Genomic DNA, 27,366 nt, shown 5'->3' with positions numbered 1-27,366 from the left:
GTTGGTGATAGATGAAAATCAGGTGTTCGTGCTGATTTATTAGATCAGTTAGCTGCCTCCAGTACTGATCACCCGATAGTGTAGATCAGTGTTTCCCAAACTTGGGACGCTGCTTGTGTAGGGAAAGCCTCTGGCGGGTTGGGCCGGTTTGTTTACCTGCCGTGTCCACAGGTCCGGCTGATCGCGGCTCCCATTGGCTGCGGTTCACGGCTCGAGGCCAATGGGAGCTGTGGGAAGTGGTGGCCAATACGTCCCTCGGCCGACGCCGCTTCCAGCAGCTCCCATTGGCCTGGAGCAGAGAACCGCAGCCAGTGGAGCCACAATCGGCTGGACCTATGGACACAGCACGTAAACAAACTGGCCTGGCCTGCCAGCGGCTTTCCCTACACAAGCGGCGTCCCAAGTTTGGGAAACACTGGTGTAGATACATATCTGTGGTCACCAGCAGCGGTAGACAGAGCCGCTCTTAGATGACTCAGTCCTTTTTTCTCTGATGATCTCAGAAGCTAATATTTTGCAATTGCTCATTTGTTCCAATGTCTCACTGCTGGCGTTCCACATAGTACTATCTTGCCATCCCTCTAGTTCAACATGTTTATGGGACTGTTAGGAAGATGAGTGAGGAAATACTGGTTGTGGTGTCTTCGTTCAGCTAATAACATTCTGCTCCATATAGCCAACCCTTCTGAGCCTGCCACTGTGGCAGGGATCGGCAACCTTTGGCCTGCGGCCTGCCAGGGTAAGCCCCCTGGCGGGCCAGGCCAGGCTGGTTTGTTTACCTTCCGTGTCTGTGGTTCGCTGTCGCAGGCCAATGGGGGCTGCTTGAAGCAGCATGGGCCAAGGAATGTGCTGGCAGAAAGCATATTATAATATGTAATATGATCTGCATTTTCTACCAGTTGATTTCTGGGTAATGGTTAAGATGTTGGGTTTGATGAAAATGATTTGGTCATGGCTACTTGGTCATGGCTACTCTCTTCTTATATCATACTATGTTATATTTACAGTCCTTTGAGTAGCAAGAGCAAAAGGCCACTACCTCAAATAGGAGGAGGTGAGGGCAACAATGTTGTTGTTGTTTTTGTTGCAGCCTTTGGAATTGGCTCTCCTGGTCTAGATTTGCAAACATTCAGGGCATACTAGTTCCCTCAGCATTTTCTTGGGAGATGAGGGTATTGGTTGATAACTGTGATGATACAGGAAGCACTAATTGTCTTGTATTAACTAACTATTGCAATGTATGTCATGTGTTTTTTTTTTTTTAATTGTCCTCTAAAGCCTTGATTCAAAGACTTCCTGTGACTTTATTGGACTTTGGAACAAAGCCTATTCTTGATGATTCAGAAAGGGGCAGCCATTTTCTAGTGCAGGGGTTGGCGGGAAGTGGTGCAGGTCGAGGGATGTGCTGGCCATGGCTTCACGCAGCTCCCATTGGCCTGGAGTGGCGAACCGCGGCCAGTGTGAGCCACGATCAGCCAAACCTGTGGAAGCTGCAGGTAAACAAACTGGCCCGGCCCACGAGGCTACTTTCCCTGGCGAGCCACGTGTCAAAGGTTGCCGACCCCTGGCTAGCATTTAAATGTTCCTAGTGCCTGATATGATCCATGCAACCCTGCACATCTCGCAAGAACGTTATTTGAAAGTTAATCCATCCTGTGACATTAATCAGACCAAATTTGGGAAGGAATAAACATTTTCTGATAGGTACAGAATCTGCAGTGAAACCAAACTACTTTCTAATCTGTTTATTAAAGTTCATGCAATTCCTATTTCGACTGGTCATATTTGAATAAACATTGAGCAAGGGAAGTTGATCTGTGTCCAAAACATTTCAATAAATTAAGAAAAATACATATAAAAACTTGTTGGCTCTTGTTTGTATCTAGCAGTGTAGATATGGACAGCTGAGGTGGGGATAGTTCTTATATGCATAAGCAAAACATGAGTGGTCAGAATGGTAACCAAATCCATTAAAGATTTAGGTTTAAACTTCCAATGCCCAAGCTTTGACATTGAGAACTAAATAATAAATAAATACAAGCACAAAGAAGTAGTTCGATTGAATGGTAGATTAATATACTTTTTTCCCCCCAGTTAAGCTCTGTTTTTACTTTATAATTACTGGGAGAGGATAGTCATAAGACTTATTTGGCCTCTAGCATGCACTTTGATCACCCTGATTATACCTTTGAATGAGGCTATGAAATGCTTAGTAGGCAGTTTTGGAGCTCTCTTCATCTCCCATATTGCCCTCTCTCCATCCCTGCACTCTGCAATACATGCCGGCAGTAGAATATTTGCTCCATGTCCTCGATTTTCACCTTCATTTTTGCCTCTCTGCACCTCCCCTGTCAAGAGCTCTGACATGGCTCCAGGATCCCTCTTGAGTCATTAGGCCTACCCCACTTCCAAGCTACTGTGGCCCTCTTGCTGCACCCTGGACATTTGCCCTGGCCTTCTATGACTCTTGGAAAGACTCCCCTTCTCATGTGGAATGTTAGTTATATACAGGGAGTCCTCAGACTTATGATGCCCAACTTATGTCACTTACAGCGCTTCTCAATTGGCTGCTCGTTTCACCCTTATGATGCTTGATTTGCATAAAGTCTTGAAATCACTTCCTTGTTGCGTTATACTGGTATGGAGCTGGAAGGGGTCCCTTCTGATTGGTTCGAGACAGCAGGGTAACTTGTTGCTGAGTAGGGTTGCTGCTTGTTTTTGATTGATGTCCCAGCCTTAAAGTTGGGCTACACAGTTGAAGTGAGAATTGACTTAAGCATGGATTTATCTGCTGTATTTGTTCCACAAGCCATATCTCCTGATTTCCAGTCCAGTGACGTGGCGAATTATCCATCACTTGGAGTTTTTAAATTACAAATAGACTATATTTCAAGCATATGTTATTGGGCTAGAAGCATGAATCACTGGGTAAAATTCTGTGTTTGTCTTAAGTAGGAGGTCAGGCCAGATGATTGGAATGGTCCCTTCTAACCTAAAAACCCATGAATAAGTCCACACACAATAAGTACAGTATGAACAGAGGTAGTTCTGAGTTCACTACACCATGTTCTACAAATGTCCCTCAGAACTTGTCTGGAGAGACCATCCTTAATGGGAGAGGAGATTGTTCCGTTTCCTTGGGATTTAGACGGAATAATGCTGTGGCTTACACTATCCTTCCGATATTCCCTCCCCCCCCAAAACAACAACAACAACAAAAAACTGCACACAAACTCCCAGTTAATACTCTTGTTAGTAAATGCTTGTTAGTAGGAAATACACTGTTATTCCTCAGACTGAGATGAGAACCAGATGCCTTAAAAGATCTGCAAGCGAAATTCAGATTCTGAATCATCAAAGACTCTATTCCAAACACTAATGGAAATAAAATTTCCAAATTTAAAAAACCAAGTGTCTCTGCCTTTGGGAGCTGTGTGACTAGATTATTAGTAACTACGATGTCTTGGTGACATAGATCCGTACTGTTGAATTGGGCTTTCGGAGAAATTGCAAAAAAATGCTAAGCAAATAGCTTAAAATTAATTTCCAATGTGGATAAAGTGAGCTCCAATATTGTGCATTTTGACATATTAAAAAAATCCTGCTGCATTAGGCATAATAAAATGTAGCTTGAGGTGGAGTTGGAAGTCAGGGACTTCTTTGAAGCCCAGCTCCTGGTTTATCTCTAAGTGTTGGGACTCAGAACGAGAGTGCACAAGTTGCAAGTACATAGTGATTTAATTAAACCAACCTTTTCCAATCCATTTCAATGGGAAATTGTGAAACAGAATCTGTTGCATTCTCTTGTACATATTTGCTTTTTTAAATAAGGCCAATATAAGAACATTTCTGGTGACGTGCCAGGGACTAAAACATAAACAGCTTTAGGAGAATCAACTCATTGTAGATTGCTAAAAGCTTGTTCTGATCTCTGGGACAGAAGCAGCATCAAAAAAGAGAGACCCATGCAAAGAAAAATGGTCTCTTCTTGAAAAGTATTTTTGTAGGGACACATGGATTTATCCTGCCCTTTGTGTATCAAACGTTTTATGGTCCCCCTTCCACAGGAACAATGCAGCTTTCCTAACAAATGTGCAGTCCTTTATCTGCATGAATCTGCTTTGTTCTGCTTGAAGCAGTAGCTCGTATGCATCAAAATGGTTACTATGAATGCAGTAACTCCAATGCTTAATTTGTAATAAGAAGTGCCCTGGCTCAAGCAATTAAGTGCCAGGCTCAAGCAATTCTTTTATATTCTTAACTGATGCAGCATGCCCCGACATGCCAGGGCTGTGAACTTCCAAACCTAGTGGTGTTGGGGTTCAGCCCTGGCACAAATTAAGCACTGAGTAAATCCACTATGGACAAGCGTGATTATAAAGCCCTTAGTTTAGATGATTTCTGAACATGGGATAGGGTATCATCAGTGTGCGTGATCCCTAATGAAAATACAACAGAATCCCACCGATTGATACGCCTTCAGATTCCGATGTCTAGCTAGCATAAGCAACTGGGCCAAGTTAGTGGAGTTGAAGGCTCTTAATATCAGTAGTCAGGCCCAAGATCTTGTATGTATCTCTCTTCTTCATGTGTTTTACTCAGTGTCTTGCTAAACTTTATGGTGTCTCTATTCGTTATTATCCAAACTACTGTTTTCTTCAGTAGCTCATTGCTACCTATTACAAAGCAAAATAGGGCACTCTTAGGGGAAGTTATGTTGGATGTACCACATCCTCCTTGACATCTTGAGTCATTTTTGCTTTTGTTAGATAAGATTAATATTTCCAGAAGTGTTTCCTAATTCTGTGTTTCCTTTTGGTTACCCAGCTTGATAAACCATAGTTCCTTATTTTTGAAGTTACTGAAGACCTATAGTCCTTAAGACGGAATTCAGAGTAAGATCAGTGCTTTGCTACTGCACTTGTGTACAGTATGGCAATCAAAATCACTATTGATCTCCTGGGGATTTAAGAAATGTTGCATATGTCTTTAAGTAATATTGAAATTGAAGAACACATGTCAGTGGCCAGGAAGTATTTTCTCAAATACAATACTTGCTTATATAAGTTATGAACTTGAGGCCAGAAATATTTATTGTTGCTGTGAATAGACCAGGGGTTGTCAGCCTTTGGCACACGGCTCACCAGGGTAAGCACCCTGGCGGGCCGGGCCGGTTTGTTTACTTGCCACGTCTGCAGGTTTGGCTGATCACAGCTTGCACTGGCCGTGGTTCGCTGGTCCAGGCTAAAGAGGGCGGTGGGAAGTGCCACAGGCCAAGGGATGTGCTGGTCACCGCTTCCTACCACCCCATTGGCCTGGGACGGCGAACTGTGGCCAGTGGGAGCTGCGATCAGCCAAACCTGCAGACGTGGCAAGTAAACAAACTGGCCTGCCCTGCCAGGATGCTTACCCTGGCGAGCCGTGTGCCAAGGTTGATAACCCCTGGAATAGTCCTTCTCTGGATTCAGAATCCAGGCATTGTCTCATTTTAACTCCCTTGGAAGAGTCTCAAACTCACCATGTGAACTTCTGCTTGTTTTCTACTACTAGCTTATTCATCTAGGAACTAGTTGTACATTGAATGATGTGTTAACTAATTCTCATGCTCTCTTAGCCTCCTTTAAAGTTACAGTGCAACAAATGGTATTCGGGCCCCAAAACATTCAGGTGTACCGACAGATTTCCAAGCCATAGTGTTGCGAGGGATTCCGAATTCTCTAAACTGTCTTATTTTTCAATGCAATCTTTTAATTCGGTGTGAATTTTATATCCATTTGGAATTAACTCCCCTGTTTTACAAATTACAATATGCAGCACAAATAAATTGTTTGCTGTTTAGAAAAGCCAGGGCTCTCCTAAAGAAAATAAAAACCGTTAAAAGATTAGATTTCATGAACAGTTTGGGTCTGATGTCCTGCAAAATTTACCTTTTTGTTTTTCTTCCTCCAGTCTTCCTTTGTCATCCTCATGTGAGCAAAGGGAAAGTGCAGTTTACTTTCTGTGTGATTTAAAATTACAGCCTCACTCTCAGTAACAGAAAATTATGTTAAGAAACAGAAGTTCAGGTCTTAGATGTGAAGAGATCTTTAATCTTACAAGTCTGAATGGAGGTATTGGATTCAATACTTAGTTCCTTGCTCTTTATAATGTACTCTATTCCCTAAACCTTGCTGCCTGGATGCTAGGAAATAGAGCACTTTGGGATAAGGAAAACTGGGCAGCAGAACAGTTTGCTTAGTGAGTTTTTTTGACCTGTTCAAGGCAAGGCTAAATTGTAACTGGTAGTTGTATAATGCCATTCCTGCTGTATGATACTGATCATAGAGGTCCTATTAATATTTACTGTTGAGAATCTTTCTTAACAAAAACACATTACAAGGTCACACTACTGATGCTGAGGCTATTGTATGGCTAAAACATCTGATGCCTACATAAGCTTCTTTGACTTTTTTTTCCTTTTTTAGACTTTTATATCCCTGTTTCATCTCCCTACTTTATATTTTGAACGTATTTCCATTTTCCTTGTACCGTTTGTGCATCGTCTCATAATAATTTTTAGAGATGGTGTTACAGATTTCTCTTGCTAGAGTGCACAACTGCCAAGTTTCAAGGAATTCCATGTGACATCTTATGTAAGTTATTTAACGAGTTAATTTTGTATAGTCCAAAACAATTTGCGTTTAGGCACAAAGTTCTTTTTTAAGCTTTGTGCACTTAGGGCTGATGAAAGGTAACAATTTATTTGACTTCCATTGGAAACAAATCACTGATTTCCCTCACAGGGTTGGTTCCCTTGAGCAATTGTGAGAAAGCAAGTCGTTATTCCTGGCACCCCTCAGAATTAAAGGGAGGAGTTGGCTTAGTGGCAGGTAAATATAGGTCTAAAGGAGGTGCAGTTGCTGTACAGGAAGGAGCTGGAGGGAGTTATTGGAGTGAACCTGGAGGAGTTAGCTCCATTAGCCCTTTCCATGCATCCGTTCCAGTTCCCACCCTGTCTTTCCATTGGTTCCTCAGCCTCATTCAACCTATTAAAATTCCCCATCATCCCCACTCACATTTTGTTTCCCTATTAACTCCTAACCTCTCCATAGCTCCCTCCAGTAGCTCCTGTCCCACTCACTCTTAGCTTGGCCAATAGCCCCCGCGTCCTCCGAGCAGCTCCTCCTTCCCATTGGTACCTCCCGTTAGTCTGTTCTCTCCCCTCCATGGTGCAGTCTTACCAGACACATCCTCTGCTGAGCTCCATGCAAATAGGAACTGGGAGGCAAGAGTAGAGAGCAGGCAAAGGAGGAGGCACCATGGCTGCCTACTCTTACTCGGCAGGTGCCCCAGCGACTTTGGTAGCTCTCTCTGTATGGTATTTGTGTAGTGAGGGTACTGTCTGAATGTGCAGCTTGCTGTGAGCCCTGATGTTAGAAAAACAACACGAAATAAATAAGACGTTCTGCCTCCACTAGTACAGCTACGAGGCATGTTGTCCTGTGCCTTGCTTTGCATGGTAGAAAGGGTGAAAAGTATTAGTGAGAAATTTTACATATAGCATTTCTTCCGTTTTAAAAGATAATGTAAGAAGTGAAAGTAATAGCTCCACAAGTTGAAGGCAGGTGCATATTTTTTTTTCCACTGACTTTCACTACCAGGCACTATTTTAAGATGTATGTAACATTTGACGGTTCAGTTACTGCCCAGAGTTAGTTTGCTTCTATGTGAAAAGAAAAACAACTTCTTCAGATTGTGTCAGGAGTCTCCAAGTATCTAGGGCTTCTTCCTTCCTCTCTCCAGTCAGGACTGCAGACTAATGAGTATATGATATGCATACTCATTTTTGAAACTCATTGTATATGCGACCGGTTATCTTAACTAAAAAAAAATAAATAAAAAGGCAAGAGCCCACGGCTTAAAATACCCAAGGATCTCTGTGTAGAAGAAAAAAATAAAATAAAAACAAATCTTACAACAAGCTTTGCAAAATAAATATGTTGTTGTTAAGTTCAGTGTTTGCCCCTAGAGTTTTTATATTATGACATTCATCTGCAGAGACCTAGATTTCCTTCAGATAACATGAATAAAAGGAAGTCTGTTTCTGTTCATCTGTTTTTATTCAAGCATTTCAGCATGCAAGAGTTGTCTTTTGTGAAACAGTTAGCATTTAATGTACTACCTAATTTGGTGTAAAGTGATGGTAAGAGAGAAATGGACCAAACAAAAAGACTGTAATGTACGTGATTTCAATATCTCACCGTTTTACACCTTTTCTAACTGAGGGATTCCGAAGTGCTTTTCAAAGAGTTATATAATAACAGAGAGAGATCACTTCCAATTGAAACTGCAGGAAAAATTTAGGAAGACAAAATGTAATTGCTACAGTTGGAATTTGGCTAAAACACTTAAACTCCTGCGGTGGCAAAAAGTCCCATGAAGTCTTTAATGACCATATGTGATTAGGACTTTATCTACACATTTGCACCTGCAGTAGCACAGTAACACCAGTCTGGGACACTTATTACTACTGACATAGGGGGAAGAATAGTCTGCATCATAACTGCATCATTGAGGTATTCCTTGTAGGTTTCCTATCCACATTTTGGTCCTGTTTAGCTTATGAGATAAGAGGTCACAGGGCCGGGAGGAATGGCTATACGTCCATCCAAATCAATGCTTCATTTTGGCATCAACCTGTTCTTCAAGAAAAATTAAATGATTTAAGCAGCCAACATTCTAAGGATAAAATTGAGACTCTGTTGAAGTGAATGGGGCTCAGATTTCCCTCTAAACGTTTAAAATAAAGTCAGCACATGTAAGAGGAATTGAATTTGAAAGCTCAAGGATAAACTGATAAACTTGAATGCAAGCAAAGGACTACTTTGCAAACGTATTTTCATAATCCTTTTTGATTAGGATTGCTTATCAGAAGGAGGTTATGTTTCCAGATAAGTAACTAAAAGCAAGCCATTAAAATGTAAGTGTGCAAAGCTTTCCGTCTCTAAAATTACTTGCATATAATGGTAATGATTTATACTTGGGTGAGGTTCTGTAAGCAGTTATAGGAAAAGTCTGGTATATCTAACTTGAGCTGTTTCATATCTAACGCACTTCAACATACCCATTGTTCTCTTTAATTATTGCAGCCAACTGATAGACAAATATGACTTATTTGCCCTTCTTTTTCCCTTTCCCTTCCAGAGAGGAGTTTATACTCCAGTTGGTATAACTTGTATGCAGAGGACCAGAAGAGAAAGGAATAGCAGAGAAAGGAACTAACAGGAGGGCGTAAGAAGGATACACTCACAGCCTCCTGTTGGTTGCTTTTTCTGCTACACCTCTCTCTGCTGGCACCATGTTGTTTGTGTCATAACCATTTATTGGATAAAATTCAGAGATTATATTTAAACCTAAAGGGGATTATAGCTGTTTGGTGGCCAGACACCAAAGTATCTACGTTAATACAAATAACTATTGTTGTCAGGCAAAGCCGCTGTTTGTTCAAGTGTAATTTATCTTTACTTGAACCAGTTTAGGTGGACCTAATGCACTGTCCCCTGTGTCTCCTAGGGCTTTACACTGGTGCAGCTATGCCAATGCCTGCCATCAGTGGCAGAAATCGGGGGAAAATTCCTTGTGTAGACAAGGGCTAAATTATTTCAGCCTTCACGTTGAGGGAGCTGGAATGTGTAAAATTGCATGAGGTTAGCTTCAGTAGAGTTCATATATTCATAGACTGTAGGACTGGAAGGGACCTCGAGAGGTCATCGAGTCCAGTCCCCTGCTCTCATGGCAGGACCTAATACTGTCTAGACCATCCCTGATAGACATTTATCTAACCTACTCTTAAATATCTCCAGAGGTGGAGATTCCACAGCCTCCCTAGACAATTTATTCCAGTGTTTAACCACTCTGACAGTTAGGAACTTTTTCCTAATGTCCAACCTAAATCTCTCTTGCTGCAGTTTAAGCCCATTGCTTCTTATTCTGTCATTAGAGGCTAATTTGAACAAGTTTTCTCCCTCCTCCTGATGACACCCTTTTAGATATCTGAAAACTGCTATCATGTCCCCTTTCAGTCTTCTCTTTTCCAAACTAAATAAACTCAGTTCTTTCAGCCTTCCTTCATAGGTCATTTTCTCAAGACCTTTAATCATTCTTGTTGTTCTTCTCTGGACCCTCTCCAATTTCTCCACATCTTTTTTGAAATGCGGTGCCCACAACTGGACACAATACTCCAGTTGAGGCCTAACCAGTGCAGAGTAGAGCGGAAGAATGACTTCTTGTGTCTTGTTTACAACACACTTGTTAATGCATCCCAGAATCACGTTTCCTTTTTTTTGCAACAGTATCACACTGGTGACTCATATTTAGCTTGTGGTCCACTATGACCCCTAGATCTCTTTCTGCCATACTCCTTCCTAGACAGTCTCTTCCCATTCTGTATGTGTGAAACTGATTGTTCCTTCCTAAGTGGAGCACTTTGCATTTGTCTTTATTGAACTTCATCTGGTTTACCTCAGACCATTTCTCCAATTTGTTCAGATCATTTTGAATTTTGACCCTGTCCTCCAAAGCAGTTGCAATCCCTCCCAGTTTGGTATCGTCCGCAAACTTAATAAGCGTACTTTCTATGCCAACATCTAAGTCGTTGATGAAGATATTGAACAGAGCCGGTCCCAAAACAGACCCCTGCGAAACCCCACTTGTTATACCTTTCCAGCAGGGGTCTGTTTTGGGACCGGCTCTGTTCAATATCTTCATCAATTCCTTTGAATTGAAACCAATGTTAAGACATATGAATAAAGAACATCTTCCTAATAGCCTCTATCTGTCATTTGTTGGTCTTTTCAGCTAAGAATTGTTCTAAATGTTGAGTAGTGGTTAGTCATAGCTGAAAGCATCCTAATTTAAGCATACATTCACAAAAGCTTGTTGGTATGCAAACCGACCCTTTATTTTTATTTTCATTTTCATCGTATAAGCAAATTGAATACAACAATTAGAATATTTATGAAAGGCATAACAGCAGTGTTCATGTGCTCAGGTGCATATACTTGATTTTTACTGCTTTTGTAATGTTTCAGTGTAAGCCTACATGTTCAGTTTATCATGTTGTTCCATGGGGGTTGGTGGCGGTAGAGGGGTGAGTATTCAGAATGAATACAGCAACACATTCCGCAGTAATACCTTCAGAGGCGGGTAAATATGACAGCAGCGTATGAGGTGTAGTGAGTTTGTCAGGCTTACTAAGAGTTGCTGGCATGCAGCAGTGAACTACCAATGGGCCTCTGTATCACTCACTTACTCACTCCCCACCTAACCTTTTCCTGCCCTGTCTCGTCATCTGTCTTGACATTTGGTAGTCTATAAACAGTTTTTTACCTTGGGGAAATAGGAAATTGTAAAACTACGAGGGTTTAATGCTATCAGTGGCTAATACTTTTGATGTCCAACATTGCGGTACTTGGGTCAGTCTGATGAGTGCTTGCAATGTCAGAATACTGTATTGTGTTCCTTAATAGGGTGTGGGTTGTGCCAAGTTTTTTTTAAACATTCCTTAGATTATATTATCATTAGGAAAAAAGTGATATTCCTTAGATTGGTGGAACAGCTTTTGAGACACACAGGTCCTTTTGTCTTGAAGTATTTTGTTTTTATGATGATGATGACATATAAATTATTGGTGAAACACTTTATTCATAGTGTTATTTGTAGAGTGCCATATACATTTATAAGGGTCTGCACCATAGCAGCTATCATTCAGAGGGGCCTGTTCTACAACTACTGTTTACTGAGTGAAGTGCTTACTATCATGAATCCTTTCATGGAGAACTATGCCTGGTAATGTTTGCAGGATTAGGTCGTATGTTAGATAATAAAACGAAGACAATAAGCCATGGTGAATAGTCAGGAAAGTAGGGGGGAGAATAATAAAAAGGGAGTAGGAAACACAGCTCTTTGAAGAGCCTTGTTAATCTAGGGAAGCAGATGTTATGAACTGGTCCTGTCTTTATCAACAACATTTTGAATGTGACAGGTTTGTGTGCGAGAAAGCGAGCGAGAGCCAGCAAAGCAGAAGATGCCAGATAAAGATGAATTTGAATTTCAATAGTGTTATTTTTTTGGCATTTTCTTCAAACATGTTTGGCCTGGTAATTCTAAATGATGTAATATTGGAAGTGGAGGCACTATGACCGTGAATGGCCAACCGTGTTTGAAGGGGCAAGGGTTTCTAAATGAGAACTGTCAACAAAAGCAATATGGCCTCCTATGGTTAAAGCATTGCACTGGGATTTGAATCTGGTCTCAGTTGCTGGCTCTGCCATGGACTTCTCTGTGTCCTTTGGCAAGTAATTTAGGGCCAGATTTATTTATATTGTTCCTCCCCACAAGTGCAGTGTGCTTGATTCTCCCCTTGACTTTAGCTAGAGCTGTGGGGACTTACCTTGCTGAAAAACAGGCCCCCTACCCTCTCTGTGCCTCAGTTCCCCACTGTTGAGATGTGGATAATTCTTCCTACCTCCCAGAAGTGCCATGATGAAGATATATTCATTTAGGCTTGATCTAAACACTGTTTTTGTACCTGTATAGCTATCTGGGTTAAGGGCGTGACTTTTTTTTTTTTAACTGAAATAATGTCACAGCCCCTAGTGGAGCAGTTTTATACCAGTACAGAAGTGCCATACACCAGTATAGTTTATTCTCTTTGCTGTATGGGAATAGCTATACTGGTATAAGTACCTTTACACTGATTTAACACAAAAGCAGTATTGCCACCCCCAAAATGCTTACAAACCACAAATTAGGGTCCCCACCAAAATCAAAGGATTAGGTTAAAAATCATGAGATTTAAAAAACCAGAACAGGATTCTTTTTATAGTCCTTCTGACTGATGATTTGTTTTATTTTAGCTGGTTGTAGAGTTTTCAAAATGTACTGTAAAAGTATACAAATTTTTTTTAAGTGTTTTCCTGTGTTCCAACCAGGTCTGATATTTGTCCTGCCTCACATTCTTACAAAAATCTAATCCCCTCTGTGCAATTTATTAAGCTCCTTTGTAAGGGGAGGCCTTACAAATGTTTAGTATATTTGGTCGCTGTTTTCTCAGGATGTGGTAAACGCCTTTTTCCCTCCCTCCCCCTACCCCTGTCCCGACTCATGGACAAACAATGCTTGCACACACGTAGGTTGTTTGTTTCCACAATGACCTGCTCCAAAAGGAAACCACTTTCTTGCTTGATTACTTGGAATATCACTTATATAGCGAAAGCAAATCCTCCCAAAGGAGTTGCACTACAAGAATAATTATGAAGCATTTGATACCAGTAAGTGTCTCAGCCATTAAGTGCCTAATCCAAAGCTCATTGGAATCAGTGGAAATCTTTCCAAAGACTTCAGCAAGCGACAGATGAGACCTTAAAAGAGAATTACATGTACTTGAAGGTAGCTTCTTTGTTCCCTTGGTGTGTAAATCAGCTTTGGAACTGATGGAGCATTCAGTGCAATTTTTAAAGTCTGCCCAGGAAAGTGTGTTTGGGGATTCTTTTTTCTTTTTGTCAGGTTGTTTGGCTAATAGCCTATTTCTGAGATTGCGTGCTGTTAATGCCGTAGTCAGTAAGATTTGTATTGAGTTAGCTCATTTTTATTAATTGTTTATATTACATTAATACCCAGGGGGCCAATTTGGGATCATAGTCCAGTTGTGCTAATCACTACAGCAAGGAAAACACAGTCCCTGCCTGAAGAGCTTACAATCTAAAAAGAACGACGACATGGAGGAAGAGTGACACCCTTAAAATATGTCGATGAGAAAGATTGTATAAGTATATTATGAGGTCAGCAGGGACCCATATGGTCATCTAGTCTGACCTCCTCTATAACACAGGCTAAAGAACCTCACCCAATAATTTCTGCATCAAGTCCATAACTTCTAATTGAGTGATAGATTCTAGAAAGACATCTAGCCTGGATTTTTATATACACTTTCTAACTTTTTAAAGTTTTATTATTTCATCAAAAATATCAGCATACCTCAGCTGTCCCTTGGCCTTACTGCATCAACTGTGTGTTGGCACCACAGCAGAAATGGGTCTGGAGGAGAGAATAGTAGCCTTATGCTTCAGCGAGCACTGCATGCATGAGGGGTGGGATGGAAGGATGTTCAAAGGTGTTTGTGGGAGGAGCTGACAAGTAAGTGACTGAGGCTGGCATCATTGGCAGAGAAGAGGAAACAGGGTGAGGGGCAAGGCGATGCAATGAGGGCCATATCCAAAGCCCATGAAGTCCACAGAAAGAGTCCCACTAACTTCAGGCAACTTTGCACCAGCTTGTGGGAGACAAGGAGTGGATATGTAGGGAGGGGCAGAGTTTAAAATGTGGTTTGGTGGTTTGTTAATCAGCAGCTGGTTGGTTAAATTAAGTATATTCATCTCTTTTCTACAGTTGAAAGCCATAGCTTAGTTTGTAAAGTAATGTACGCAGAGGTGGGTTTCCTAAGTATGTTGGCCTCAGTTATTAAACGCTCTGTGGCCAAACTAATTCACAATTATCCTGAAGTCCATTAAAACATCTTCCTCCCTTGGTCCTCTCAGAGGGCCTGGTTTTGGACATTCTAAGTGAAATTAAAAAGTATTTCTGATGTCACTAGTGTCTCTGATATCAGTGGGGCTATTCCGAGGGCCTCCTGATTCAGCGGATGCACTATACCAGAAAGTGGTGATGGAGAGCGAGCCCACCTCACGCTCACCCTGCAACAGTGGCTCCTGTCCTACAGGACTGGGCCTGACTCCTCACTTTGGGCCTAGTGATCAGGGTCACAAATGCCAATCACTCAGATTTGGCCTCACCACCTTTCCATTGTGATGGAGGAATATGTACTACTTGCATGAAGAAGGGTCTGCAGGATCTGTGGCTGGGGGATACATGTTTGAACAAGTTTTACTCTGTGTGTGTGTGTGTGTGTGTGTGTGTGTGTGTGTGTGTGTGTGTGTGTGTGTGTGTGTGTGTGTGTGTGTATTAAAGTATGTCTCTTTAATTCAGATGGTATTTTACAAAATCATGCTTTCTTGCCTACAGGCACCTTGCATTTATAGCTCTTGCTGGGCTAAACCTTCAAAGTGGTCTTCTCCAAAGAATAATTCTGTTTTGTAGTGGTGTGTTTCTGTGGGGAAGGAGGGACTTCCAGGGACAATAATGAGTGCAGAGAATTCAGGGACAATAATGTGTGCAAAGAATGTTATTAGCTGTGCATCAATTGAAGCCTGGATTACTAGATTCTTAGCTGTTTCCTTGAGCCATCACTGTTCACTCCACCTTGACTCATAAGTGGCAGTTCTCAGTGTTCTGTTTATGAGTTGGTATACTGGGATGCCCAAGAATTTGCTGAAAGTTTTAGATACCCTCTCCAGAGCTATCCTTTGTGGTCAACATATCTGAAGTACTGTCCCATGCTGAAGTGTCAATAGAAGAGATTTTAGAACAAATTGATACATTAAACAGGAATAAGTCATCAGGACCAGATGGTATTTGCCTAAAAGTTCTGAAGGAACTCAAATATGAAAGTGCAGAACTACTACCTGTAGTATGTTAACTGTTGTACAAACAAACCTCTGTACCAGATGACTGGAAGCTAGCTAATATAACGCCAATTTTAAAAAGGGCTCCAGAGGTGATCCTGGCAATTACAGGCTGGTAAACCTAATGTCAGTACTGGGAACATTGGTAGAAACAATGGTAAAGAACAGAATTACCAAACGCATAGATATCCATGATTTGTTGGGGAAGAGTCAACATGGCTTTTGTAAAGGAAAATCATGCTTTACCAATCTATGAGAATTCTTTCAGGGTGTCAACAAGCATGTGGATAAGAGTGATCCAGTCAACACAGAGTACTTGGCTTTGACAAGGTCCTTCACCAAAGGCTCTTAAGGAAACTAAGTAGTCATGGGATAAGAGGGAAGATCCTCTTATGGATAATTAACCGGTTAAAAGATAGGAAACAAATGGTGAAGTCAGGAGGAGAAGACAGGGATGGATCATTCTAACTGTTCTGTTCTGTACACTACCCCTGAAGCTTTGGTACTGGCCACTGTCAGAGACAGGATACTGGGCTAGACAGACCATTGGTTTGACCTAGTATGGCATTGCTTATGTTCTTTCAGGCAGGAAAGTGTGCAGAGAAGGTATACTAGCATTGTAATTTTTTTCTCATGAGAACATTACCATGAGTCAAATCTTTGTTTACAATATATACTAAGCCAATCACTCTTCCAGATTACAGTAACTCTAGTAGTTGTCAGGTTGAATATTTTAATTCATAAAGTTTGATAACCCACAATATCTGGTTTCAGATAGGGGAAAGAGTGGAAATCGCCCACTTCTGGTGATCCTAAAGTAAATGGGCCTCACATAATCTTTATTATCATTCCTTAGTGTAGGGCACACCTTCTACTGCTAATTCCCTCTTGAATAACACAGCATGCTCTCCTCTTTCTTTTTCGAAATGGACTGAAGGTGTGTGGTTGAGACATCACGTGTCATAATCCGCAACTGCTGCTCACTTTAATGATTTAGCTTTCATTCTTCTCACATTCTTTTTAGTCACCTTATGAATTACTGAAGTCATTTAAAACCAACAATGCCAAGGAGCTGGTGACATCCTCGTTGCAGCTATGGATTTGGATAGATCCTCTGTCTGGGGATCCCTGAAACAGAAGACCAGGCCTTTGTTACAAAACTTCAACGTAAAGAGGACAAAGAAAAGCTCTAGAAAAATGGTGGATAGAAGGCAAAGGCATTCCTTGGACCGACGCCTCAGTGTATCTGTGCCTGACATACTGGAGAGTGAATCTTTCACAGACGAAGAAACTACTTATTCAGGTTCCCAGGCCTTGTCCACCTATATCCCCAGCACTCTTTCCAGCTCGGTCATGTCACTCAAGAGCAGCAGCACTTCTTTGAAAAGGGCAGGAGAGGACCTGCAATGGAGACAGCAGGAGTCTGTGCACACGGAAATCAACATTATTGAAACAGAAACGGAAGTCATGTGTGGATCAGAACCCAGATGGAAATCCAGCCTTGACCTCTTTGCGTTGCTGCAGAGAGCACGCCTGAGTGGTGATCTGACAGAAGAAATGACTGAGGTAAGGGGCTTTTGGATAGGCAAGAGTAAGTAATCTTGTCAGAGTTTACATTCTGTCCTTTATCTGGCTTGGTTATGAAGGATGGAGAAAGGTTAAAAAAAAATTTAGGTCAGTAAAAAATTATCGTATATAAATTGTGAATAAATCCTATTACAAATTTTCCCTTCCATATACTGGAAAGCTCTGAATACCACATTGGAACATTGTTCTATTATCTGGATTTGGCAAGCGCACGATACTTTTAAAGGCAAATTTTTGAAGGTTCTCAAAAGAATGATTCCTTGACTCAAAAGCATTTGAAGGCTTCTAACCTTCAAAATATATTGCTCTCTGAAACATTTGGTGTAATACTTTCTTTGTTATTATAATATACTGGTTTCATCAGATAGCAAAGACCCACCGAAACCAAATTGAATAGTAGAGTGGAAGGGAGAGCAGAGTAAGCTCTGCCTGAAGTATGAGTTAATTGAAATAACTTGATGAAGTACAGTGAACTTGTTTGATCCTGCTCAGGAATTTCATTCAGGTTTTCATTACAGGATAATCAATCTGGGTAAAAGCACAGACAAAAGGGTTTTCTAACACTCCCATTTAATACTCATGGAAATGAGAGACTACCACTGACTGCAGTCAGGCCCTGTACTGGCAGGAGGTATGTGAACTTTGTCAATGTAGCTCTGCCTGGGTTATTCAGTCCTGACTTGCATCACCACCTGCCTGTCCTGAGAGGGGCAAGACAGTAGAATTGCATGGCAGATTTGTAATATGGACAGCAATCCATGAATAGAGCTGGTTGTCATAAATATTCTAAAATTTCATTTAGTTGAAGCTCAAATATTGACAGATTCACAGACTGAAAGGCCAGAAGGGACAATTGTGATCATTTAGTTTGACCTCCTATATAGCACAGGCCATAGAACTTCCCCAAATAAATTCCTAGAGTAGATCTTTTAGTAAAACATCCAGTCTTGATTTAAAAGATGTAAGTGATGGAGAACCCGCCACGATCCTTGGTAAGTTGTTCTAGTGGTTCATTACTCTCACTGTTAAAAATGTACACCTTATTTCCAGCCTGAATTTGTCTAGCTTCAATTTCCAGCCATTGGATCATGTTATACCTTTCTCTGCTAGATTGAAGAACCTATTATTAAATATTTGTTCCCTATGTAGACAGTCATTAAGGCTTTGTCTGCACTACCACTTTTGTTGGCAAATCTTTTTTTGGTCAGGGATGTGAAACACCCCCGACCGACATTAAGTTTCACTGACAAAAGCACAGGTGTGGACAGACAGCTTTCCCGCTGACATAGCTACTGCCACTCATTGAGGGTGGTTTAATTATGCCAGTGGGAGAGCTCTCTCCCATCAGCATAGAGCGGTTACATGGGAGATCTTACTGTGGTGCAGCTGTACTGCTGTAAGATCTGTAGTGTAGACATAGCCCAAGTCAGCCCTTAACCGTCTCCTTGTTAGGCTAAATAAATTGACCTTCTTGAGTCATGTTTCTAATTCTGTCATCATTCGCATGGCTCTTCTCTGAAGCCTCTCCAGTTGCACAGAGACTTAATAGTTTCAACAAAGGTTTTGTCAGTAGGGATTTTGTATGTGTATTGTGACCAACCAACCAACTAACTCTCTCTGTAGCACGGCGTTTAGGATACCAGACTGGTATGGGGGAGATGCAGGTTCAAGTCCTTGCTTTGCCTGTTGCTGGCACGGGACAAGGGATTTGCTGGCTGCAGCTTCCTGCAGCCCCCATTGGCCTGGAGTGGTGAATTGTGGCCCCTGGGAGCTGCGATCGGCCGAACCAGTAGACCCTGCAGGTAAACAAACCAGCCTGGCCCGCCAGGGGCTTTCCCTACACAAGCGGCAGCCCCAGTTTGAGAACCACTGGGTTATGTTATAAAAGAGGAATTGTTGCAATGGGGAGTAGTCACAAAATCAAACATGCCTTTTCCCTTTCTCCTCTTTGAATCCTCACCTGTTCTGGTTTCTTACAGCAACTCATTTTATTTGTACAGTCTGTCTGTCTATCCATCCATCCATCTTGATCAGGAAGTACTCTTCCTTGGACTGCATCACAGACTCCAGGATACCTTTTCTGACTCCCTACTTGCCATTGTATGAAACAATTCTTGGCGCCCCTTTTCTAACTCCAAAGTGTCATTGTTACATCTTCATTTCAGGCATTGTACATGTTGGTCCAGAGCTTGGCCCCCACTGGGGTTCCCTTGTACCGCCCTGGCAGTACAAAGTGGTCATAAAGCTGACCTAATTGGGCTGCTGAGGACTCTTACAGCTCTGGTCTGTGCAAAGTCACCTCTCAGCATCCAGCATCAAGGGCATGTCTGAGGAGAATAGCTGCCTTTTGACTGATCCTTGGCTGATGTAGTGACTCCTTGGATGAGGGATTGGCAACCTTTGGCACACGACCCTCCAGGGAAAGACCCTGGCGGGCCGGGCCAGTTTGTTTACCTGCTGTGTCCGCAGGTTTGACTGATCATGGCTCCCACTGGCCCTGGTTCACCGCTCCAGGCCAATTGGGGCTGAAGGAAGCAGCCGCCAGCCCATCCCTCAGCCCCCATTGGCCTGAGACCATGGCCAGTGGAAGCCGTGATCGGCTGAACCTGAAGGTAAACAAACCGGCCAAGCTGCCAGGGGGCTTACCCTGGCAGGCTGTGTGCCAAAGGTTGCTGATCCCTGCCTTGGACAATACCTGTCAGTCTAACTTAGCGCAGCCCATTCTTATGCTGGGGACCAAACTCACTCCTCTGCAGCAGCCCTGAGTCTCAATGGGGTCCGAAGATAACATACAGCCACCTTCGTCCCACCTCCCAGTCCTGCTCTAGACACCATTTCCCTGGACCCAAGAATTGGGGCCTAGAAGTCTCTGACCTGGTTTCATCATCTGCACCATCACTTAACTGTGATGCCTAAACTGCTGTTTCCGCTAAGGATGACCTCAGACGGTTCTGATGCTCTCCATCGCACCCTAGTGCTTTGATGCAGTACCTGTCCACGCTGTCATTGCTGTACAGCCTGCCCTTTTTGGTAGCAGGGCTGGAAACTCCTCCCCTCCCCACAAGATCTTGCTGCTCTTGACCACCTCTTTATGGATGAGGTACTGAATAGTCCTGTTTCCTTGTACACGTCCAAATGCATTAATTTGGTTAGTTACTGTATAGACACCAGGGAAGTGTTTTATAGCCATGTGTGTCTCTTTACAGAATGTGTCATTAGTATGACTTACTGGCCTATTCCATTGCTGTCCTCCTGCACCATTTACACTCTGCTTTCTTTTGAGCCAAAGTGATATTTGCTGTCCACAGTGAGCTTCAAATAGAGCGAAGAAACCAGGGGCATACCTGTGTCTTGCTAAACGGGTGCCTCCAATCTCATTTGAGCAAGCTAGTATAGTGGCTCATGTTTCAAAACAGGGCCATATTGACACAAGCTGATGCAGAAAGTGTAAAACATACCTCTGTGAACCCCCACCCTCAAGTCTTCTGTATTCATCTACAGAAAAAGCTGTTCCTCCTGCCATCCCATTTGCCCCTTTTTGGTGTATCCCACTCCTGAGGCTTTGTTGCCATCTCATTGTACCCTGGAGTGAATCTGGTCTACTGCTCTAGCCTTGGTAGTGACCTAGTCTAGTTAGGAGTTTAGTCTAGAATGTGGTTTAGCCCCCATCCAAATGGTTGCTAAGCTTGCAGTTAAAAATCATTGGAGCTGACATTGTGGCAGTTCCTTAGAGCTGTTCCCAATCCATTGCCAGGGCGCTAAATGTTCTGCAGCCACAGAATCCAACCCAGGCCATGGAAATGTTCTCCAGAACTTAAGCTTTCAGTTGAAAGCTTTCAGTTGAAAACAAACAAAAAAAAAAAAAACAAATCTATTCCTTATGATTGCAGAGATAAGTTTCCAAGTGTAAGACGAGTACTAAACCCAATGCAGTGTTGTATTCCTGAAATCCGTCTGTTTAATAGCTTGCAGAGGTGAGAACTACCCCATTTATTGTAAATAACTGTATTGTTAACTGTTTCACTGCTGTTCATTCTAGCAGAAACATCCAGTCCCACAATCCCGAAGAGTGACAAAGTCTCTGATTTTCTCTGATGTAGATATCACAATTTAGGGTTGGTTTACATTAGAAAAATTGGGGAAATGGTATAATTGAGACATTTTATAATTGCACTATAAAGTTGTAATGACTTAAGCTGATATACATGAGGGATATAGTTACTGTCATAACTGAATAGTGAGTTCTAAAATGCCTAATCTGTCCTGGCTGGAGTAAATATTATCATCATATTGTGCTTTGTCATTCATTATTTAAAGTAGTACAGTCAAATAATAGTATCCTCCTAGAATGTAACTTTTGCTTGTACTAACTTTAGCAGTGCCAATTTAAAAAACCATTAGCTAAACACATAACTTTAGACACTGGAGAGATGAAATTTGCTTATTTTCAAATGTATTTTTAGTTATATCTATAAAGTAACTTAAAATTGGCATGAAAATAAATGTAGTTCCAACTATGATACCAATAGCAATTATGGAGTCAAATATTAGTGAGTCACATATATGATTGTGATCAGTAAACATAAATGCCAAAATGATTAGAAAAATACTTTCCCCTTCTTAATAAAAGAGAAAGATACACTGGAGGATAGGGATAGGGTCCAGAGTGACCTAGACAAATTGGAGGATTGGGCCAAAAGAAATCTGATGAGTTTCAACAAGGACAAATGCAGAGTCCTGCACTTAGAAAGGAAGAATCCCAGGCACCGCTGCAGGGTGGGGACTGACTGGCTAGTCAGAAGTTCTGCAGAAAAGGATCTGGGGATTACAGTGGACGAGAAGCTGGATATGAGTCAGCAGTATGCCTTCGTTGCCAAGAAGGCTATATTGGTCTGTATTAGCATTGCCAACAGATTGAGGGAAGTGAATATTCCCCTCTATTCGGCACTGGTGAGGCCACACCTGGAGTATTGCGTCCAGTTTTAGTCCCCCCACTACAGATGGGATGTGGACAAATTGGAGAGAGTCCAGCGGAGGGCAGCGAAAATGATTAGGGGGCTGGGGCACATGACTTATGAGGAGAGGCTGAGGGAACTGGGGTTATTTAGTCTGCAGAAGAGAAGAGTGAGGGAGGATTTGATAGCAGCCTTCAACTACCTGAAGGAGGGTTCCAGAGAGGATGGAGCTTGGCTGTTCTCAGTGGTAGCAGATGACAGAACAAGGAGTAATGGTCTCAAGTTGCAGTGGGGGAGGTCTGGGTTAGATATTAGGAAACACTTTCACTAGGAGAGTGGTGAATCCCTGGAATGGGTTACCTAGGGAGGTGTTGGAATCTCCTTCCTTAGAGGTTTTTAAGGCCTGGCTTGACAAAGCCTTGGCTGGGATGATTTATTTTGTTGGTGTTGGTACTGCTTTGAGCAGGGGATTGGATTCCTCCGAGCCCCCCAAAATCTGAAATGATGCCCCAGATGAGTCAGATGTGGCCAGAGGACTGCCCCAGTCTTTGGATCAGATGCTGTGATGTGGTTCTCACCATAAATCAGCCCTACTCATCCTCTTGTGCTGTCGTGTGGTCTTCTCTGAATCCCCACCCGCCACCCCAGGTTGTCAGTATATTTCTGGGGGGTGTGGGGGGGCAGAACCAAGTGCAAGATTCCTGGGAGCGTGGGGGAGGGTTCCTCCCCAGAACTGGACCGAGAGGGGACATCCTCTCCCTGGACAGGACACTTGGGTGAGCCCCGACTTCAGATGGGTGGGAAATGACAGGGGGCATGGTGGGGGTGGGGAGGAGGGTTTGGGGCTGCCACCCACCCATCCCCTCCAGCTGACCTTGTGGGGGGCGGTGGACACTCTGGGCAGTGGCTCCTCGGACCCCAGGTGCTCACCAGCTCCTAGAGGAGACGCCACTCTCCAGCGGCAATGGCTCCTATCCCACCGACCCACACCGGGCCTGGCTCCCCAAGTGGCAGGCCTACCTTTTTTGAGCATTCTCTGTCACTGCTGGGCCACCCGCTCGCTCGCCCATCTGCCTCCCATTGTCAGAATAGCCACTGGGTCAAGGGAGAATGCTCACGAGCCCCAGCCAATTGGGGGACCCAGGAAAAATGATGCCTCCAACTGCGCCAACCCCCCCATCTCCATCTGCTGGGGAAAGGGGTCAGGGCCTCGACCCCGCTCCATGACTGGAGTGCCGGGCAGAGCAGGGTGAGCCTGACCCTGCTCCCTGGCTGGTGCCGGAAAGGCAGAGTAGGGCAAGCCCCCAACCCCGCTCCATGGGGAAGATGAAATTAAGCAAAGAGCTGGATCCAGCACATGGACCATATGTTCACCACCCCTGCTCTAAAAGTTTTCAACATTCTTTTGTAACCACAGAGCTTCATCTCACTGATCACAGAACCAGAGGATTCGGAAAGAAGTCAGATCTTCTGAACCAGCCAGCAATATTTTTCTAAAGTGCTTGGTTGTGTTGTGTATCATCTACCCATTTCCTTATTTTGCTTCAGTCAGCAAATGTCCTGCTACAACCCGAGTTCTGTGTGGTATAGAATTTGAATGTGTGATTGTGGTTTTACACCATGTTAAAGATTAGCCACTGCTCTAAACTACTGTGCTAAGTATTCAGAACACACAGTCTCCAATACTATTTATATTAGGATCAGCTGCAGAAAAAACTTAACCTTAAGTAATCTTAGTCTTTAAGATGCAACCAGACTCCTTGTTAACCTTTCTTTGGTATCACTCTTTAATCATTCAGGCATTTCAGAGTAGCTGCCAAAAAAAAAAAAAAGGGGGGGGCACCCAGTCTATAAAATTATGTATCTTTTACTGTGGTCAAAGAGAAAGGAAGCTTCTAGAAAAGCACTCTCTGAGTACCCCTCTGCTTTGCAATTTGCTTCCCCGTCTTAGTGACCTTCAGAAGACCTTACAAGGCTCCTCTTTTCTCTGCGGCTTTTGAAAATGGAAATGTTGCCAGAGAGATGATATTTGGGGGAGAATGGATGATTCCTCAGTGTGAATTTTCTTTTGCTTGGGGGCTAGCCATTTATTGTCACTATCTGGTGGTGGTTCTCTGTGTTATGTCTTACCCTTTTAAATAGATGTCAGTAGAGCCTACAGCCAGGCTAAACTGCCTTTTTAAGTTTTCCATAATATATAATAAATATTTTTATCCTTGCATTTTGGGCACCCAATATTTACCAGTGAATGGATCACAGAAGTGTTTCTTTCCTATGTATATCTTATTTTTCTAGCTTATTTAAAATGGTAAATGAAACAAAATACTGGGCTCCATCCTGCTGTCATTCACTCCATCGCAAATTGTAGTAATTTCAGGGACTGCAGTGAAGTGACTCTGGATTTACACCAGTTTAAATGACAGCAGAATTTGGCCTAGTGCAAGAAAGATAAGCTTTGATGAGTGATCACATTTATTAGGTGCCTGCTGAAATGGGGTTATCCCCATTATATACTTGAGAAAGGTGGCAGTTTGACAACCCTAAAGATGGAAGTCTGGTTTATCCACAGAACAGGTACACCATAGGCAGCAGCCATATAACCTTCCTGCCCACACCAGTATTCCTCGACTCTGAGGATGAAAGAGTAGCTTGAGTTTAATAACCCATTTAGTTCCTGGCCTCTCTGCTGAAACACCCACAAGGGTGCCAATTAATGCCAGTTGTTGGGGTTTCTTTTGGGACATAAATACTTGTCCATGGTAAAATGGACTAAGACCACCAAGTCATAACTAGTAACAACTTTACAGTAGGTCACTAATGACCTGGGTCCTATCCCATTGCTTTCTTGGGGATAGGGACTGTCTTGCTGTATGTCTGTACAGCAACAAGCAGAACAGGACTTCAGTCCTAACTAGGGCCTCTGGATACTACCAGAATACAAATAACAATGAGAGAGGGAAAATCTCTTCTTACCTTTGAGCAGGAATTGGACAGTGCTTTATGTTCTGGTTACAAAGTGACTAACCAGGAAAATATTAGCTATGTGAATGATGCTAATTTTACAGTCCAGGTATAGGAGGTCACATGCCCACCGACAGCAATTCCGGGTTCCGGGGCAGAAGAGTCAATGGGCTTGAGCTGCTGCCGGTTGCACTGATGGGTATGCTCTTCTGGCATGGACAGGGCTTCCACATGCCCTCCGGGCTGCCTTCGCTGCTGCCAGTACCACCCTGCGTGCACCTAGGAGCCCTGCAGCCCACCCGGGCGGTTTAAAATGGCCGGAACCCACTGGGCCCTTTTAAATCGCCCAGGCCCCTGGGCAATTGCCCCTTTTGCCCCCTTTGGCAGGCCTGGGAGGTCAAATTCTGCAAACCTTATTTGGGCAAAGTTCCCCTTGATTCCTTGTGACCCTGAGCACCTGATATTTAACAAAAGTTTTCCCTGATCTGGATTTGGCTCCCTGTGTATTTCTTCTCATTTTGCACTTTCAGTCTAAATCTTTAAAAATAAAAAAATAAAAAGCCTGGATTCTTAATACTGTGAACCTGAGTCTCTCTTACCCTGGTGTAACTGGACTGACTTCAAAGAAGTTTCTCCTGACTTCACTATTGATCAGATCAGAATCAGTCTTTGCATATCTACTATTGTGGGACAGTGTGACTGAATGAAATTTGGACCAAAAATGTAAACAAAATATGAAAATGTTCATGATTTTCCCCCCTTTCAGTTAACCTCTTTATATATAATAGAAAAATCTCCATTTTGAAAAAAAGATTAAATATTTAATATTGCTCAAATTTAATTGCAAAAACGAATTTAGCTGCATTGTTGTTGCATAACACCAAGGAGTCAATGCCATGTTTTAGGCATGTATATTCAAGAATCTCAGTGAATTTAGATTTACTGGAATAATAGAAATGTACGGAAATCAAATTATAAGTAGTTTCATTATCTGAAAACTATAACTTTGTTCCAAAGATAGAATGCAAAATGTATGAGGAAAAAAGAAAGGTTGAATTAAAATTTTGGGGTAAGCGGTTTATCATAAATGGTATGCAGGTATCAGAGACAAATATTTTTCATTTCACTTTTCTGCGATGTTCTTTGATCTTCCATTTATGCAGTTTAAAACAAAGATGCAGAGCCAGACTATTATCAATACAGCTGATGATACCTGACGGAAATTCCTTTAAAGCCTCAGACTGCTAGAAATCTGTTTAAGGCAGTGATTCTCAAACTAGGGCCGCTGATTGTGTAGGGAAAGCCCCTGGCTGGCCAGGGTGGTTTGTTTACCTGCTAGGTCCGCAGGTTCAGCCGATTTGCGGCTCCCACTGGCTGCGGTTCGCTACTCTAGGCCAATGGGGGCTGTGGGAAGCAGCAGCTAGCCAAATCCCTTGTCTGCCGCCACTTCCCACAGCTTCCATTGGCCTGGAGCGACGAACCGCAGCCAATGGGAGCGATGATTGGCCAAACCTGTGGACCCGGCAGGTAAACAAACCAACTTGGCCCACCCGGACCCCCAGTCTGAGAACCACTGGTTTAAGGCAACACAATTGAGATTTTATGCACGCTAGTCAGGAAACGCAAAGTTAAAGGTCCCCAAGCAACTGTAACTCAGCCCTTTCGTGCAGGGAGCCTCTTCTGTTCCATTATCTGATGATAATTTTGCTGAGTTTAATATGTGTTTGCAATATGGCCAAGTTATGGTTACTGGGGGAACCATAACTTTACATTTCCTGCCTATTATATGGATAAAATGTCAATTGTAATGTGGCATTAATGTAGTTTTTTTAAATGCAATTTATTTTTTGAAAATTAAAAAAAGAAAAACGGAGTGATTAAGTTTTGAAGTATAAATACATTTGCATGTATTCAGTGTATCAATGTCTGTCTGACTGAAAGGTACCCGGGGCAGGAGCTAGCCTTTTTGTTATGTTTGTACAGTGCTTAACACAACAGGGCCCTGATCGTGCCTCTATGCTCCATCATGCAAATAATAAATAATGATGACAGCACTTGAGGATTGATTTCTGGGCTCTGTGTGTGAGAGAGAGAATTCTGGGCCGTGTGTGTCAGTGTGTGTTTGGGAGAGGGATATCATCCTTCTTGGCATTATTCTATGCTGAAATTCTGACCAATGTGATCCTCCTGTGTGAAACCAGTACAGCTGCCATCTCGTGTTATACCTCCTGAGAGCAGAAGAAATCTGAGCAGGGACCTGTACCAGTGGCCATAGTGTTATCAGGGGTGTCCTGACCCAGATA

At 42.6% G+C, this 27,366-nt stretch overlaps 1 protein-coding gene across 1 annotated transcript in view; it reads left to right on the top strand.

Annotated features, from left to right (window-relative positions):
• MCTP2 (multiple C2 and transmembrane domain containing 2) overlaps positions 1–27,366 on the top strand; it is a 192,954-nt gene that overhangs the window by 43,177 nt on the left and 122,411 nt on the right. Inside the window, 1 exon segment of the mRNA XM_030578796.1 lies at positions 16,585–17,126. Within this exon segment, the coding sequence (XP_030434656.1) occupies positions 16,656–17,126 (471 nt within the window). The 5' untranslated portion in view covers positions 16,585–16,655.

Source organism: Gopherus evgoodei, chromosome 10, assembly GCF_007399415.2.
Source record: "Gopherus evgoodei ecotype Sinaloan lineage chromosome 10, rGopEvg1_v1.p, whole genome shotgun sequence".
Taxonomy (NCBI): Eukaryota; Metazoa; Chordata; order Testudines; family Testudinidae; genus Gopherus; species Gopherus evgoodei.
The sequence above is the reverse complement of the archived record's forward strand: the minus strand, read 5'-3'. Positions and strand labels throughout refer to the sequence as shown.